Source organism: Fukomys damarensis, unplaced genomic scaffold (genome assembly GCF_012274545.1).
Source record: "Fukomys damarensis isolate Sample0158 unplaced genomic scaffold, DMR_v1.0_HiC HiC_scaffold_18, whole genome shotgun sequence".
NCBI classification, from domain to species: Eukaryota; Metazoa; Chordata; class Mammalia; order Rodentia; family Bathyergidae; genus Fukomys; species Fukomys damarensis.
Window position 1 is genome coordinate 43,887,135 of NW_022900930.1, and position 17,369 is coordinate 43,904,503.

General features: G+C 52.6%; 1 protein-coding gene and 1 long non-coding RNA gene across 5 annotated transcripts in view; one reads left to right on the top strand and one right to left on the bottom strand.

Annotated features, from left to right (window-relative positions):
• The window catches only part of Loxl2 (lysyl oxidase like 2), a 76,865-nt gene that overhangs the window by 16,020 nt on the left and 43,476 nt on the right, over positions 1 to 17,369 (bottom strand). For all 4 annotated transcript variants that reach the window (XM_010623921.1, XM_033765486.1, XM_033765487.1 and 1 more), the window contains exons 4-7: positions 11,361 to 11,572; positions 5,662 to 5,884; positions 3,308 to 3,491; positions 327 to 478 (exon numbers count right to left, since the gene is read on the bottom strand). In XM_010623921.1, the coding sequence (XP_010622223.1) occupies positions 327 to 478; positions 3,308 to 3,491; positions 5,662 to 5,884; positions 11,361 to 11,572 (771 nt within the window). The remainder of the gene's footprint in view (positions 1 to 326; positions 479 to 3,307; positions 3,492 to 5,661; positions 5,885 to 11,360; positions 11,573 to 17,369) is intronic.
• Positions 4,953 to 7,606, top strand: LOC117286764. The gene is made up of 3 exons (XR_004517884.1): positions 4,953 to 5,099; positions 5,628 to 5,758; positions 7,087 to 7,606. It is a non-coding gene; the product is annotated as an uncharacterized LOC117286764 (long non-coding RNA).

Sequence of the window (17,369 nt, forward strand, 5' to 3'; positions counted from 1 at the left end):
ATCCCTGGCAAGGGCCCATCCCATGGATGGGGCGGGAGGCCTCGTGTCCCTTGCAAAAAGGACTAAGATGCTACCACACTGTGTCCAGCCCCAGAGTAGGGCGTGGCCCACAGTGGCTGTCAGGCACCTGCCACAAAGGAGAGAGAACTTGCACACGTCTTGTGATAAGCTTGTTTACAGATCCAGAATGGCAACAACATTCATAGTGACAGTGGTGGAGCCTAAGGTCCCACATCTCAGAGGACCCCTCAGAGCCAGGTCTCCTGGTCTGTGCTCTCTACACAGACCTTAAGTGGTCCGGTCCCCCTGGACCACCACACCCTCACCTTCTTCTGGAAGCCCATGGTGGGGATGTTGCACCGCACCCCTGCGTCTTCCTCATGGTTGCAGCCCTGCGACTCGGTGTTGAGCTTGCACTCGATGAGGGACTTCTCGTTCCCCGTGCACTGGACCTCGTTCAGGTGGATGGGCCCGATCCCTAGTAAGGGAGAAGTGAACGCCAGGAGAACTTCTGACGGACTCTCCGAACTGGCAACAAATTCCCTGACATAAGAAGCTGCCTCTCCCTCCCTCCAACTCTCAGCGGCCCCCTTGGAGTCCGCCCAGGGACCCAGGTTCTTGTTCCTGGAGACAACACTGCCAATTGTCTTGGGATTCACCTCTGCCAAGAGCACATAAAGTCCAGGATGAGCTTGCAGGGTGACCCTGGCCAGATCGCTCAGCCTCCCTGGCCTCTCACATTAGAAGATACCTAAGTGTCCTCCCTAGTACCAACGTTCCAGGCATTTATGCATCAGAAGGGGGTCACGGTCACTGCATCAGCCACGCCCCTGCATATGTCTTACACAAACTGGATCTGAGTTAGAAAAGAGAAGTTCTAAAATACAAGTGTGGACGGGGTGTAGGGAAATCACAAAGGTGAGCCCAGTGCTCCCAGGATAATAACCCTGGGCTCAGTGCACTTCTTTAAGTGAGGAAGAAGCCAGCATCTGGCCTGGGAGAGGAGAAGAGGGGTGGGGAGAGGTCACCTATAGGAGCTCCACTCCTCTACCCACCTCTGGTGCTCGCCAGTGCCCTGCTCGGCCAGACCCAAGCATGCCTCCAGGGCACTGGACATCATGGGCAAGGGCAGGGAGGGTCGCTGCAGGGGCAGGCAGGAGCATCCAGCAAGTGACCTGAGAGTAACTCTTAATCATCACAGCAACCTTCCTGTGAATCCTTGAGGAATCTGGGGACCAAAGACTGGGAGCATGTTTATTGATTGCATGTTGAAAGCATAATACCTTGTGTACATAGGGTCAAAGAAAATATGTTATTAAAATTAATTCCATCAATCACATAAACATGGCTCACACTATATTTCTACTGGGCAGTGCAGGTTGAGCAAGTCACAGTGCCTTTACTGAGTGCTTGCTCCATCGACCCTATCCTGCTGGCACACATCCATGCATTAGTTCACTCATTCTTTCTTCTCTGGGACACAATGTGCTGGGCACAGACGCTAAGGCTGCAGGCCCCTCCTTCACACACTGCTCAGACTTGGGGGAAGTGGATGTGCCAGTCGAAGTGTGGGTGTGGTTGCTTTGTCTGTTATCACAAGCCAGGATGGAAGGACTGATCCTGTCTGCCTCGTGCCATTGAATGTGGTGCTTTTCCTCTGGGCCGACTGAGGTTGCCCACCCAGCGCAGCAGGAGGTGATGAGCCATCTAGTGGCTCTTTCAAGGCCAGCATCAGGGCTTTCCAGGCCTTCTTTTTCCTAGGCTTCTCCAGGCCTGCGGGGAAATAATGAGGTCATAAAGCACCCACCCATGCTAAAGGGATTCATGTCACCGACTACTTGTTTATTCCTCTGGACGAGTGGCTCTGGTCCTATGGGGTCGGGAGAGCACAAACCCACATGTGAGTCAACCTGTGGAGTGGACTTTGCCTGTAGGAGAAGGAAGATTGATGGAGGCTGTCAGGCGGCACTTCTGGCCCTAACCTCAACCTTCTGTGGACACCCAGGATGCAGGAAAGAACAGAGGCTGAGACAGCATCCAAACGTCCATGGGACTGGGCCAAGGGGGCAGAAGGAGGAAGCCAGGTCAGAGTCAGCCATGGGTGTCAGTCTTTGTCTGTCACTGGCTACTGGGGAAGCCTGAGCCTCAGCTTCCTCATCTGACGGGCTGGAGCTGAGGTCCCTCCCACAGTTCTGTCTACAACCCCAGCACTGTCACCCCAGTCCACCCGAGCCTCCCTCCAGCCTGAGGGGACCGCTGAAGAGGTGACTCGCTGCAGACTCGGGCATGGCACAGTGTGGAAAGGACCAAGACACTGGACAAATGAGTTGCACCTCTCCAAATGGGGCAGCTCGGGACTCTGGGGTGTCCCCCAAGGAAACCTCAGCATGTGCCGTGCAGGCTCCAGGCGGACTGTTATCTCCGCCAGCCTGAGCAGTGGTCTCACCACGCTCCTTTCCACCTGTGACAGTACAGGAGCGTCTTCTCCCAGCAGCACAGGATGCCCCACCCTCAGGTGCCACCCAGGCACCTTCTTCCCTGCTGGTTGGTGCCGAGCTCGTTCCAGGAAATGATGACGACCCCTGCTTGGGCAAGTTCTCAGGGCACAGCTGGGCACTCTTGGGGCAGCCGAGCGTCTGGGTGAAGGTTCCTTCTGAAGGACTGGGGCTGGCAACGATGGGCGGTCTCTGAGGGCTCGTTGGGGAGGGAAGCAGCCTGTTCTGTGTCACCTCGCAGTGACAGCAGGGCCATCCACAGATCAACCCCTGGAAAGCCTCCTCTTCTTTTGTTCTTTGCTCATATGGTAGATTTGTTCTGTACACTTAATAAACACCAGTCTCTTTCTCATTAGAGGGAGATCCTACTCCTTCTCTGCTAATGGGGACAATGTGGCACTGTATCAGGGTGGAAAGGAAGGTGACATCTGGTTCTCTTGTGTCCAGTGTGGCCTACAGCATGATGGCTTCTGAGGGCCTCGACTGGGGGAAGGGCCTGCGAATCCCAGCTTCCTTGGTGGGGCAGCGGAGAGCACAGGGTTGAGAGTTGGGAAACCCAGTTCAGAGTATTTACCACCTGCCAGTTTGTCCTCTAACCTTCCTCATTTATTCCCTTCTCTGGGCCTCAACTTCCAAATCCATAAAATGGGGGCCCGGCATCATCTAGGGCCCCTCCCAGCCCTGACTGTCTGGGTGAGGCCGGGGCCTCCCTAAAGGACTGGCAGTTGCTACAAGGAGGAGAAAGCTCAAGAGCCAGAGAGGCTATGCTGTCCCGGGAAGAGAGGCCCCCGGGCAGCAGCCCTGCCCCTTACCTTGCCCCAGCCGGGAGCCAGTGATGGCCTCTTTGGCAGTCCCAAAGCCCAGCTCTCTGCAGACCACGCTGGCCGACACCAGGTCCCAATTGTCGTCACACACCGTCCCCCACTCTCCGTTCTTGAGCACCTCCACTCGGCCCTCCCCGACTTGGGCACCGCCTCTGAGCCGCACCAGGGGTTGCTGGAGAGACACACGGTCCTGCTAAGTGTTCTGTGCACACGTGTGTGTGTGAACGCTCACCTGCATGCATGTGAGTGAGCACAGGCACACGTGCGCACGTGTGTCGCGGGAGGCTTAGAAGGCTGAGCCACTGCTGACACTGACTGTGCAGCTGTTCGGGCCGGATCAGACCAGAGTCCCTGTCCTACCCTGGCCGATGCCGTCCTTAGCTCATGAGCCCTCAGTCCCTGCCGATGACCGGGATGGGGCAGCCTCGGACAGAGGTGGTGCATTTCAAGCATCCGCATCCACCAGTCACTTCGAGGGCTTCACATGAAGCTGTCTCCTCATCTTCTGGCCCTCTTTCTCTCCTCTGTGACAGCACCTGGTAGGGTGGGGTTCTAGGGCAGCACCCAAATTTACAGACCCCCAGGACTACTCTTACCCTGGCACTAGGGGCAGAAAAAAGGGGAGCAAATGGGAGTACAAAATATCCCATGGTTTCAGGAACGTTTATTCTCACTTTACAAAACAAAACAATGAAAAAAACTGCTGGCTCCAGCCAATTTTCTGCAGAACTGTGACCCTCACTTCCCTGACCTGCCTTCCCAAGATGTCCAGCTGGGCTCGAGGCCCTCCCAGGGAGCACGTAATCCTGAGCTCGAGGAGGCAAAGTGTCAAATAACCTCACCCGCCTGCTCAACAGTGGTCAGGCAGAGAGTCAGCTGGCTCTGGAGGGAAGAAGGAAACCAAGGAAAATGTGATGTAAGCTTCCCGCTGTCCTTTCGATGGTTTGGGATGAACTTGATTCCTTCGCTCTAAGCCTCACAGCAGAGGAATTCCAAAACAGTAGGATCTGGTCACACGAAGAAAATTCAGAGGCTCAGGCTCAGGGTGGGGACAGATGTGGGCATCAGACCATGTGGTAGGGGGCAAATAAGGGCAGGAGGCTGCACAGGACTGGTCTCTGGAGGACCGGGAAGGAGCGCCATGCCCTGGCTGCAGGTGCTGCTGATGGTACGGTCACATCTGTGCGTTTCTGAGGCCAGGGGAACTGAGGAGGCAGGACCACTGCCTCCCAGAATGGCAGGAAGCCACACGGAGTAGTTCCCATATGCAAGCCGAGGGCTGCATTTAAGGCTTTGGTCCAAACACCTGCCCAGCCTGGGAGAGGTACCTTTCTCTTTGAGAAGTTGTCCCAAGAGCAGGTCTGCAGGTGCTGATAAGGGGGACGCATGGGACAGGAAGCAGAGAGGGCAGGAGGATACACAGGGAGAGGAAGTGCTTCTGCCACCCGTAATCTCGCCCCAGCAGGACTGCCCCCCAGGCCTGTCTTTCTTCTTGTCTCCCACTCATGCCTGGCCAGTGCACAGCTAACTTGGAATTCCCCGGGCCCAGGTGACAACTACTAAGTACCCAGGTTTTATCTGGCCTATTGACTAGTGACCCACCCTTTCCTCCCTGTCCTTTCCTTCCCAGGTGCAGCCTCCTCCCGCACTGGCCCCCGTACCAGCAGTTTCTGGAACAGACAAATCACAGGGACCATTTGGTAGGCTGATGAAAGAAGAAAAGCAGGAAAAAGACAAGCTAATGGGCCTTTAGGACTATGGAGGAAGACAGGGAGGAAAGGTAAGCCTACTGCGTTTGGAAGAACTCATTTATCCCATGGAATCTGTCAGTGGGGAAGGAATGGCCAATTTGCATGGGAAGATGAACACTGTCTTGGATCTTTCCTCCCCAGGGTGCCCCCATCATGGTGCTAGTTCACATAAACATAGTGTGACTAACGGAAGCATGACTTGGACATGGTTAGGGCCAGGTTTTTTTTTTTTTTTTTTTACATCTTGGAAAAGTTTTCCTCAGTTGCTATCCTTCCTTGCTGCAAAATAAGCCAAAACACATTTGAAAGCATTGTACCTGGTGGCACGTGTTGTGGGGAGCTGCAGTGTCCCTAAGAGTCCCAGCTGCTTTGCTCCTCCTGGAACTATGCAGGAGTCTATCCACATTGAACCATCTGCTCATGCACAAGAAGCCAGTGGTGGCCAACACCAAGGTACCCTCCTGGCCAAGAGATTGCCCTCCCAAAGGGACTCTGGTCTCCTCCTCCCTCCTGGGGTCCCTTCTGCTCCTACTAACCTAACCCCTCATCCCTCCCAGGTGCCAGTGGCCACACCTCCTGCCCCACCCTCACCTCTGGTTTGTAGGCTTTCCGGAATCTGGAGGGCCCATCAGGGCTGAAGACCTGGCCAGGTACACAGCTGACCACCACCGGCTGCCCATTCTCACAGGTGATGTTCTTCACGGGGTCCCGTGACACTTGGGGACCCAGCTTGCAGCTGGAGATGTGGGCCTCCGTGCCGGTGCAGTTCATGGAGTAAGGCCAGTAACGCTTCTTCCTCCGCGTAGCGAGTGTTCTGCAGACAGCACAAGGGGCCAGGTGACCGGGGACATCCTGGTGCCTCCCAGATGCCTTGCAAAGCTGGGCAGAACCAGATGGGCATGGCTCTACTCAGCCCTGCTGCCTAGGCAGGGGTCTCTGCCCAGTGCTGCTGCCAGCACCCCAGGTCACTGATTCATGCTGGGCACTGGGGGGCAGGACCCCGGGGGTGCACACAGCCTCCTGCTCTTACATGATGAAATAATAACAACGAAACTTGTAAACACAAAGTGCAGAAGAAATATCTGAAACAGGTGAGGTCCCCGGTCCAGAAATGCTCCCTGAAGTGTTGGCTATACAAACCCTTCCATAATTTCACCACAATTTCCACCACTTGTTATTACCCAGCTTTCTTTCTCTGGATCTATGGACAGTACAAGTTGACTAAACTCTCTCCCGGTGACAGACAAGATTAAAAGTGTAAATCCAGTGAGAACAGTCTTACAGAAGGTGTCTGTCGGCTAAATCCAATAAATTTCTCTGCAGTGGAAACTACAATGGTAATGAAATTCTGCAGCTGATTTCAGATTAAATCTTTACCCAAGAAAATCACTGAGATTGAGGCTTTAAAGCCCTGTCCTAAGGGAGCCTGTAGCCTGTATTTCTGATACACGTAAATTGTCCCTTATTATGTTTTTTTTCTCCTAAAGGCAGGAGGATATGGATTAAGATAAGGTGATGTTTCTTTTCTTCTAAAACATCCTCGAACCAATAAATAATGCACTGGTTAACAGGAAAGTTAAGAGGATTCAATTTCCTCATGCCCAAAGGAGAAGTAGTATAAATATGTACGTCACAAGACTGTCCTGTGTATTAGCCTATGTTCTGCAGCTATAACGGAATATCACAGAGGAGATCATTTACACAGTAGAATTTATTTGGCTTATGGTTCTGGAGGCTGGAAAGTCCAGAATGTAGATCCAGCATCGGGGGAGGGCCTATGTCATCCCAGGGCAGAAAGACAAGCAAGCCATCTCTAACTAACCCTGTTGCACAATAATGGCATTAATGCCAGAGGCCCCAGGCCTACTCAACTCTTAAAGCACTTGTGAAAGCAAAGGCAATCAGACAGTGCTGTGGCAGCTACATGAGCTAACACCTGCAAAGCACGTAAAACAATGTCCAGAAATAGGATGTGTTTGTGAAATTTATATTTTTAAAAATCTGTTTTGTTTACAGGCTAAAAACAAAAAGGAATGAGAGCAGGAGGGATCCCTGTGGCTGGAGTGAGAAAGATGACCTCACAGAAGAGTGGGCTTTGAACTGGGCCTTGACTGATGTAGCTTTGAAGAGATGGAAGGGAGGACCCACATGTGTGTGCGTGCTGTCCACCTCCCGGGGCCCACATACTTGTCCCTGCTTGGCAAGACTCATCAAGACGTCAGAGAAAGCCAGGCAGTCACTTGTCAGCTGCCAAGTGCAGGTACTCTGGGCAGGCTGGTCTGGTTGGGTCTCCAGTCCTCTGCTCCGCCAGCTGAGCTACCCAAGGGCACCCTGGGCAGACTCCTGGATGGGCTGGAAGTGGAGTCCTGTCCCTGCTGGCCCAGCTGCTCTGGAAATATCTGCCTTGTGAATGAGTTACAAACATAGAGGAAGGGCAAATCCTCCAGATGCCATCATCATCTCTCCTTGATCCAAATTTAAGACTTGTGACAATTATAGTATATCTATAGGTACAACACAGAATTACTGAAATAAAAATTATTTTGGACAGTTCTGGAAGTGTGTTCACTACAGTGACATCATAGAGCAGAGGCTCCACGGGGACTGTTAACAATCCGAAGAACCACTGCCTGCACCTCCCACTTCCTGCAAGGCCCCTCTGCCAGGAAGCTTGTTTCCCCTGACCCCCACACACTCAGGAAACACCAACTGCGTGAAGACTGGTCGGACCCGTGCTGGTTGGCCTTGGCTCAGGAAATTCCTGTTGCTTCCAGCTGTCAGAGAACACTGACCTCTCTAGGAACAGTATACTGAGCTCTCCAAAGCGACCCAGCATGCAGAGCTGCCCCAGACTCTCTTCCGCCTTCCCCAGGCATCTCGATTCCATCTGACATCAGCTCTGAGGAATGCACCGCCCACCTGACCCTGGGCAGGCCTCCACCAGCCACACCACCCCTCCCCACACCAGTGTGATTCATTCTGACAGCTGACCAGCCCCAGGGATGCAGGGAGGCAGCAGGGAGATTGGAGAGATGATGATCTGGGAGTCCTAAGCCCACTCATGAAAGAGGTCTCTGGGACCATGGCAGGGCGGTAGTAGAAACACTGAGCTGGACCAGTTCCACTGAACACGCGAAGTCCTCACGGCTTTCCCCAGCCAAAGGGGAAGCCAGACTTCATGGGATCCGGCCACCTGTGCATATGTCTGTTCCAATGATGCTTTCCAGAAGTGGGGAAATCACATAGGGTAGAGTTAGGGGTCCACTAGACCCATGATGAGGCAGACTTGAGCTAAAGCTCCACAAGCCCCTCTGACTGGCAGGCTGCTTTGGGTCTCTTGAAATAAGTGTCAGCTCGGAACCAGTGTCCATTAATCACCAAAAGGCCTGATTATTTCCTTCTCCCCAGAGCACAGTCATCCCAGTAAAGGGCCCCTAAGGAGAAGGCTGGCAAAAGGGCAATAGCATACCTCTTGGGTGGGTACCGAGGCCCTCCCTTGAGGGGATCCACCTCCCCTTCATTTTGGGGTGCTGGCCTGGTAAAATGGCAAGGTCTGGGCATCGACTGAGGGGCTGTGACTGTTCAGTTGCCTGGGGCTCATCCGCATGTGCAGAGCAAGGCAGACTCAGGCTTCCTAGCTTACTTCAAAGAGCAGTCAACGCCCCCAGCCAAAGTCTTGCAGTCTGAGAGTATTCTCATGGCTGCCTGACTCTGCTGCCCCTTACAGGAGCCTCGCCCCGTGCCTCGGTGGCTGAATGGGACCACTTGGGCCCTCCAGTCCTGAATCACTACCATGACATTTAGATTCCAGTTCTGTGGCTGCCTTGCCCAGTGTGAGCTCCAGCCTCTAGGGAAGAAGTGTGACAGAGCTCTGAGTTGCTGGGGATCCTTCACAAGTGTCACGGGGACAGGTGTGCCTTCCAGACCTTGTTGTGGGCGAGTGGGCCTTGAATGCTAGTCCACTGTAACCAGCCCCATCTGCATCCCTTCCTCTACATCAGACCAGCCCACTCTCAGATGGCATCCCCGGGGCCACCTTTCCATTCGCCCACCCACCAAACTGTCAGATCCTTTCCTAACTCCTGAGCTGTGACATCAAACGCAGACTCGCTACTCAGCAGCCACGTCAGTAAACCAGAGTCAATATTCAGGCCCTGCACTGAGAAGAAAATGATGAGGAGGGACTACAAAGAGCTGCGGGTCCTGACAGAAAAGCTTTGTCAGCTCCAGGGCACAGAAGCCAGAAAAGGGAGACGCCATACTTGGTGAGGATGCTGGCTCCATTCACAGGAGGAGGGGTGCTCTGGATATCTGCAGATGTTGGAGGAAGTGAGGCTCTGAGACAGTAGGGGAAACTGAGGTCTATGAGTGGCCAGCAGGTTGCCAGGTGGTCAGAGGGAGCCCCCTGCAGGACACGGGGGAGACCCCAAGATGGAGAGCCCCAGAGGTGACTAGATGAATCTGCAGGGCTATAAGGTCCATAGGGGCCTGGAGGGATGGAGGGAGATTACTCCATATACGGGCTGGGAGCTGCTTCACAACAATTTTCCTCCAGCCACAAGCCATTTTCAGGCCTCACCCGAACGATGTCAGCAACAGCAGTTGCAGGCTACAGGAAGGGTGACAGGAGATGGGAAAGATTGCTGGCCTGGCCAGCCCTCAGGATTGGCTTCAGGGCTTCTGTGAACCTCAATTTCTGATCTGTCCCCAGATGAGCTCTGCTGAGCTTCCCGGGCTCCTAGGGAGGACCAGAATCATCCTAGAGCTGTCCTGGGCTTTCCTGGGGCTCTGCAGGAATAGCAGGGAACTGAGCCACTGCCCCCTGGGTCTCCAATTCCTCTGAGGACTGAGGCAGATCTCCGTGGCTTTGCCGCACCCAGGGCCTTTGTCCCGAGCTCCTCTAGCCTGTGCCAGCTAAGCCAGCCCCTGCGGCACCACGAAAGATCAGAAACCTCCCTTTCTTGTTGGAGCAGATGTCACCCCAAAGACTACCAAAATGACAGAGAAAAACTGGGTTTTGTGGCCTCCCACCCGGAAGAGGAACTGGTTTCCAGAGGCACGTGTCACTCGTAGCCCATCACAATGGGACAGTGCCTGCCACTGCCACCTTGTACCCCTCCTGCTCTTCAAGGCCCTTCCCTCCTCCAAAAGCAAAACCAGACAGGGCGGTGGAAAGAACAGGACAGGAGGTTCAATCCCAGCTTTCAAACTGTGAACAAGCCATGTGCTCCTCCGGCCAGCTTGCGGGACCTGGAGAGCCAGTCCAGAGGGCAGCCTGTTGGGGGAGAAGTTTGCTTTTCTTGGCTCCCATGGGTAGGAAGAGCTGCCTTTACTAGGGCAGGTGCTGGCCAACTGGTGGGACCACTGGGACCATCACCTTCTGGGCCCTGTCTGGTGGCTCACATTCACCAAGGTGATCGTCCCAGGGCTACCAACACGCACTCTCCATGCCTCGGGCCTCCCCATGTCTCCACCTATTAATTCTCCATATCCTCATCTCTAGAATAGACCTCTAATCCCCGCTGGTGTTGCCAGGATTCAGGGCCAGGCAGTGCCAGGCAGATGGTAAGCACTCAGCAGAAGCTGCTATTGGTGTAATTCCACAGAGGAGACAGGAAAACCCCACTACCAACCAGCTTTCCATAGCCTGGGCTCTGCATGGGCAGATTCAACCAACTTCAGAGAGAAAACAATTAGAGAAGAGAGTGTTGGTACCGAATAGGTGCAGACTTTTCCATTCCCCCAAACAGTACAAGTACGACAATAATTTACACAGCACCCTGCATTGGATATTGTACCTGATCTTGAGATGATTTAAAGTATGGATGACCCTCAGGTTAAGTAAGGAAGTCCTGTCATCACCTCTTTCCCCTTGGGAGGTATTAACCTTGGGCACTATAACACGGGCAGGCTTCAGTGAAAGGAACTGAATTGGTCAGTTTCTCAATTACCTAGCAATTGCCACCAGCTCCAGATTGCTCAGAATACACTGCTGAGGACGAGTAAACATTTCTCCTAAAGTCAGTGCCAGCTTGCCCTGCCCAGTCTGAGATTGGCCCTTGTTTGGCCCATGTGGTCCCCTACCTGGCTGTCAGCACAGAGAAGTGGGATCTGTCTAAACTGCCCTCGCTCTGCACTATCTCAGGCGTCTGGGGCCTCCTCCCATGGGACTGTGAGTTCCTCAAAGCTAAGGCTCTTGCTGGAGGGATGCCAGGCCACGGACGTCCATCGCCAGGAGAAGCAGGGAGGACACAAGCCCAGGAAGCCCCTGGCCAGCACAGCCCTCTTACTTGTAAGCCTTGGTGTTGTACGTCTTCTCCCCAGGGAAACCGAACATGCCGCAGACCACATGGGAGTTCTTAGCCGTCCAGTGCTTGTCGCAGATCTGCTTCCAGGACTTGCCCACCTTCACCTCCACGTAGCCCTCTGTGACCGGGGTGCGATGGCGCAAGGCGGAGAGGACGGCCCGGATCCGGATGTCCTCTACCTGGATATTCAGGTTCTGGGGAAAAGGAGGCACAGAAGGAGAGGTTATGTCTCTGGTCGGCCCTGGAGGGATGTCAAGCACAGGTCCTTCCTTGGTGACCACAGGCCGGTGGGCTGCAGGCCTGCCTCTGTCACAGGCTGTGCAGGAGGGTACAGGCACTCGTGGTGAGCACACAGCACAGAGCAGTTACAGGTGCTGTGCAAGGGAAGTGGGAGTGGGGTGACCTGGGGCAATCCAAAAGCCTTGGGGGACCCTGGAAGCTCCCCGCATCCTGCTGTACTCATCTGTCGGCCAGTGGGGTAGACGCTGGGGATGGAAGAAGGCCAGAGAGGAAAGTGGGAGAAAGGCGCCTCCTTCGCCAACACAGAGCGGGAATCCCCATGCCGCGCCTACTGCAGAGCCTCAGGGATCTGGCAGAAGTAGGTCCTCCAGAGGCCACCACGAATGAGAGGAATGGGGGTGGGGGTGCGGTCCCCAAAGCTACAGCGTTACTGTTAAACCCCTCCAAGGCACAGATATGGAGGAAGTGCTCTCTGGAATCTCACGTCCACCTGTTTCTGCCCTTGCCTGGGCGGGGCACTGCCAGCTCTTGCAACAGTGCATGGCTGAGTCCCTGCCTCTATGTGTGTTGCAGCCACCAGAGAGCTCTTTCTAACACCCCTCTCACTGGGTCTGCTGAAAGGCTCCGCTTGGCCTATGCAATGCACAAGTGACTGAGATGCCCACGGCCTTCATCACGATCCCACCACTTCCTCCACATCCTTCACCGTCCTCAGCGCCACATCAACTCTCAGATACCATGAATTACAATATGGAATAAATAGTAAGAGCCACTGTGAGTGCTCACTAGGGCCAAGCCCTGTGTTAATCCTCTCTAGGCATCCTCTCCCTTAATCCTCAAGCTGGATAATCAGGTGGTTTATAGAGTGCATCCTCATTTTACAGATGAGAAAAACAGCTGACTCCAATTTCCTCCCCTAGAACACCCTGAAACATACCCTGCACTGGGCCAGGGAGGGAGAGGTGGGACTGGTGACAGCCAGGCTCAGAGGCAGGAGCCCAGCGCCCTGAGTGCCCCAGCCTGTCCAGCCAGGATGCAAATGAACCACGAGGCTGAACAGAACCATTATTTGAGTGCCCAAGGATTCGTGTGTCTTCCTGCAGGCTTCCGGGTCCCAAGCCAGGTCCCTCTCCACAAGTCCTGCAAGGTGGTGGAAAGTATGCAGCCCGGAGTGATGGCATTTGGCCCTGCTTTCCTTCCATGCAGAGCTAAGCAAAGAGGCTAGGAGTAGTCTTATGTTTTCCAGCCTGGATCCTGGATCCTTTATAGCCGTCATTCAGGCCACAAGACCCGTGCCACTGAGACACGTGGACAAGGGGGAGCCAAGAAGGGGCCTGAGGTCTAATCCCACCCACAAGCTCTGCCCACCCCGGGAGGCCACTGGCATTCCAGTGTGGAATGCGTCATGCCCAAGAGGAAAGTTATGGGCTGACCTCATTCCATTCACAGATCCTCTCCCAGCTGCAGGGTAGCGGCACAGACTGGAGGACTGGAGACGTGAGCCCTGGCATGGTGCTAGAGGACAAGCCAGCCAGAGGGGCTTAAGCAGGAGGCGATGCTGGCCACAGGGCCAGAGGCCAGCACACGCTCCCAGGAACTTGGCCCTGCTCCTGCCTCTGCAGGACGGGTCCCCTCTTCAGAGCTGGCTCCAGGTTGGGCACTTAGCATGGAGAAGGGAAGGGGCAAGCCCCAGCCGTCACCGCCCTCATTCCTACCCCAGACTCTGTGTCTGAATCTGTATATGTGTCCCTGGAAGCAAGTGTCTGCATTTGTGTGTCTGTGTGCATGATCACATGGCAAGTGTTGTCCTTGTGTGTGTGTGTGTCTGGTGGTGTGCAGGTCATGGCCCCTGTGGGTCTCTGTATGGATGGAGTTTGTGTCTGTGGGTGGGGAAAAAGGAAAGAGAAGTGTCCCTTCCAACACCTAAAGAAGGCAATCAGGATGGGCTCTGTGCCAGTTCCTCCAGTGTGGAACGTTTTCTCCCCTTCTTACTCCTATGAACCAAATCATTCCCCTTCTGATAAGCTCAGATCTGTCTCATCCACTCATTCATTCACTCACTCGACAAATCACAGTGCTCTGTGTGTTCTTTGAATAGTGACTTTGATGGCCAGCACTCATCAAATGCCAACCGTGTGTCAGGCTCAGTGCACAGAGCTTTACATCAATCCCCTCACTCAATTCTCATGACATCTATGGGCTGGCTAATGGGATATTTGTTTGTAGGTGAAAACTTAATGAGATCTTGCAACTTGTCAAAGTTCACACAGCCAATACGCAGGTAAACAGGGAAGAAAATCAAGTTCTGACCTTGAGCCCAAGTCGCTCATAGCGACCACGGGTGTCACATAGCCCTGGCATTGCACGTCTGTGTCTTGCGTTTGCTGCGTGGGGTGGACCTTGGGTGTCACACTTCTGGGTGGTCCCTTTCAGGCCAGCTGGGTGCTGTGTGCACGGCACACTGGAAGTCCAAGACTCCACCCAGCATGGGGTGTGTACGTGAGGGGAGAGCTGTGCTCCCAGCTGCTCTAAGTCCTGGGCAGTGGACCAGAGCAGCTCTCTGTGCACACACTCGGCACTCTTGCGAGCCAAGCGGCTCCTCTGAGCTGCTGCAGACTTCTGAATTGGAAGCCACAAGCACGCATGCATGATCTCCTTCCTACCTCACTGCTGTGGAATCCCTTCCATAACCACAAGTGCTAGGACTTTCTTTTCCCCAGAAGTTCAGCTCAGAAAGAGGCAATCTGAAACATTAAAATAGACACATACTTTTCTTCCTTAATGAAGGGCTCTCTGGACTTGCTTGTTTAAAATTAAACCCAGTAGTCCAGAAGGATGTCCACCATCTGACTTATTTTAAAATTCAATTTAAAATCTGTAGGCTGTTCCTCCTGCCAGAGACCACAGTGACTGAGGCTTCCTAAAGACTCACAGAAGGCCTGGACTTGTCCTACATGGGACTTGTCACATCATATCAGTCAGGGAGGACTGGGGAGTAAGTGATCAGCACCAGCTTCCAGGAGGGAAAATAAAGGCACAGAGAGGCAGGGATGTGCCCAGCTTCAGCACAGTGGCTTAGCAGAAAGCAGGCTAAGGAGGGAGCGCTTGGGCTGAGACAGCCAGACTTGTGCCTGAACGACATTTAACTTTCGCAGTGTCTGTCAATGACTTGCAAATTCCAGGCTGTGCCAGGCTGGGGCTGTTGCCAATGAGGAAGAATCAGAGTTTGAAAGTCTCTTGGAGATTGCATCAGCAAATGATGCAAGGGGAGGACAGCAATCAAGCAATCAATGCAAGAAAGCTCAGCACCAGGCAGACTGCCTCGAGGCTCACGCTTGCTAGGCCAGACCCGAGCCCAGGTGTCTTCTTTTTCCCTTTTCCAGAAGACGACTTTTAATATCAGTCCGGGCCCTGCTACTGTAGAGTCGTGACGCCCCATTACATCAGCCTTCAAACACACTGTCTAACTGGTGCGTTCTATGGCCCTCTACTCACATGGCATGCCGCTGTCTGTTGCTAACGAGTTCCTACATGTGCTCTCAAAGATCAAGGCTTTCTTTAGTTGCCTATTTTTAAAAAATGGCCTGTGAGGTTCACTCATCTTTCCTACAGCCTACATGCCACCTGCTCCAGCATCTCAAAGCAGACCTACCCCGGACGCCCTCCATTCTTCCCCCTTTCATGCAGCCACTGACCCACGCTTCTGCCCTGTGAGCTTGCAGACCACACGCCTCACAGCAGCATTTTCACACTCTCTTCCTCACTCTCATAGACCATGTGGCCTCAGTAATGCCTGTCCTGTCTCTATCAGTTTTCCATCCACACTTGTAGTGCCTGGCCAGGTGTGCAAGGAGAATTGTGGAAGTCCCTTTCTGCTCTGGGTTAATCTCTAATCCAATCCACAGACATTTATCCACATTAACCCTGGCATCGCCCATAACTTGCTCGGCCTTTCACATGGCTTCTCAAGGCCTGAGGTTCAGCCTACTCTCTTCATTTCTCTGTTCCTCTTCTCTCTACCTCTCAGAATCTTACAAAACCTCTAGGTCAAATTTAATCATGAATTCATTCATAAATATTTATTGAGTGCTACTGTGTCCCAGGCATTGCATGAGGCCTTGAGACACACAGGCCAACCACACAGACAAGTTTCTTGCTGACATGAAGTTCTGGATCCAGGGGCGGGGAAACTGCACTGCATTTTCCATGGAGCCCTTCGTCTTCAAATAGCTCATCCAAGTGGGTTTGATTTTTGTTTCTTTTCCTCTAGCATTTGCTTTCTGAGTCCGTCATTTAGTCCTTGGCTCACACCAACTGCTTGCACTAGTATTTCAGACAGCTGAGTGAGGTAGGAACTGATAGGTGGTTCAAAAGGGCCTAGGCCCAGGACGAGTTGGAGCAGAGATGTGGCAAACCAGGCCGTGGTCAAGGTCTGGGCTGGTAGAAAAGAAGCTCCAAGATGGAGACAAGATGACTAGGCCTGCAGCCTCCCCAGAGATAAACAGCTCTGGGCTATCCTGCAACCAGCACTATCTGGCTCAGTAAGCCTGGGCAACATAACAGACACAGAAAAAGTGAACAACCATGTGGAGAGGATCAGAGCATTCTGACCCACACTCCTACCCCTTCCACATATGTCTGGGTTCTTTTCTGTGTTGCCATATTTCCCAGAAAATAAGACCAGATCTCATATTAATTTTTGCTCCAAAAAATACGATAGGGTTTACTTTCAGGAGATGTCTTATTTTCTCATGTAAAACAATTTACATTTATTCATGTACAGCAATTTATACTTACTCCTTTATTCATGTACAAAGATGTAATTAACTCAAATACAATCATGTCATCTTCTGGCACATTGCCACAACTCTCTAAACCCTGAATTCCAGCCTGAATTTGCAATCTCTCATGTCCAACCATAGAGCGCTCCTTACACGAGCATTTCTTGTTCGTGTAGCCTGCTTATCGTACACTGGCAACACGGCTGTCAGTACTTTATTCCATGAATTCTTCGCCCAAGTCGGCCCTCTTGCAGGGTGGACTTCATGAGGTGTCCATAAAATCGAATGTTAACCGAAGACTTGGGAGACAGGAGCGGCAACAAAAACGATGGCAGTTAGGAATGACGGCCCACACGAAAGCAACGAAAGACTGCAGTCACCAAAATTCGGAAAATGATCCTTGATTTCACACGAGTGTGTTAAGTAGACCCATCACAACGCAGGATGTAATGGATTGGGAAGAGTCGTATTAGACACAAGCATGTTTGTACATTACCAGACACGCATATTATTCATGCATTGTGCCTGTGCCCTGATTGGTCATTCGGCAGTAAGTCTTTAGCTCATCCATCTACATAGGCATCTACCTCTCATCCAAAGGCACCTGCTTGGTATCTACCAATGCTTAATTATAATTTATATAGTCATCGGTTGTAAGTATTAATGTCAATATTATTTGTTTATATTTAATTATATATTAACATTATTATTTTATTATTCAATACATCTGTTGTGTGTTGCAACAGACGTACTAAATGCATCTGTCTGGTCGATGATCTTAGGTGGGGCTTATTTTGGGGTAGAGTTTATACATGTTTTACAATGAGCATCCTGAAAAACGATGTTAGGGCTTACTTTCCAGTTAGGTCTTATTTCGGGGGAAATATGGTACGCACCTTTGCTTGCTATGTACCTTATTTTTCTACAGTAGCTAAGTGACTATACTTAGACTGGTTATTGTGTGACCCAA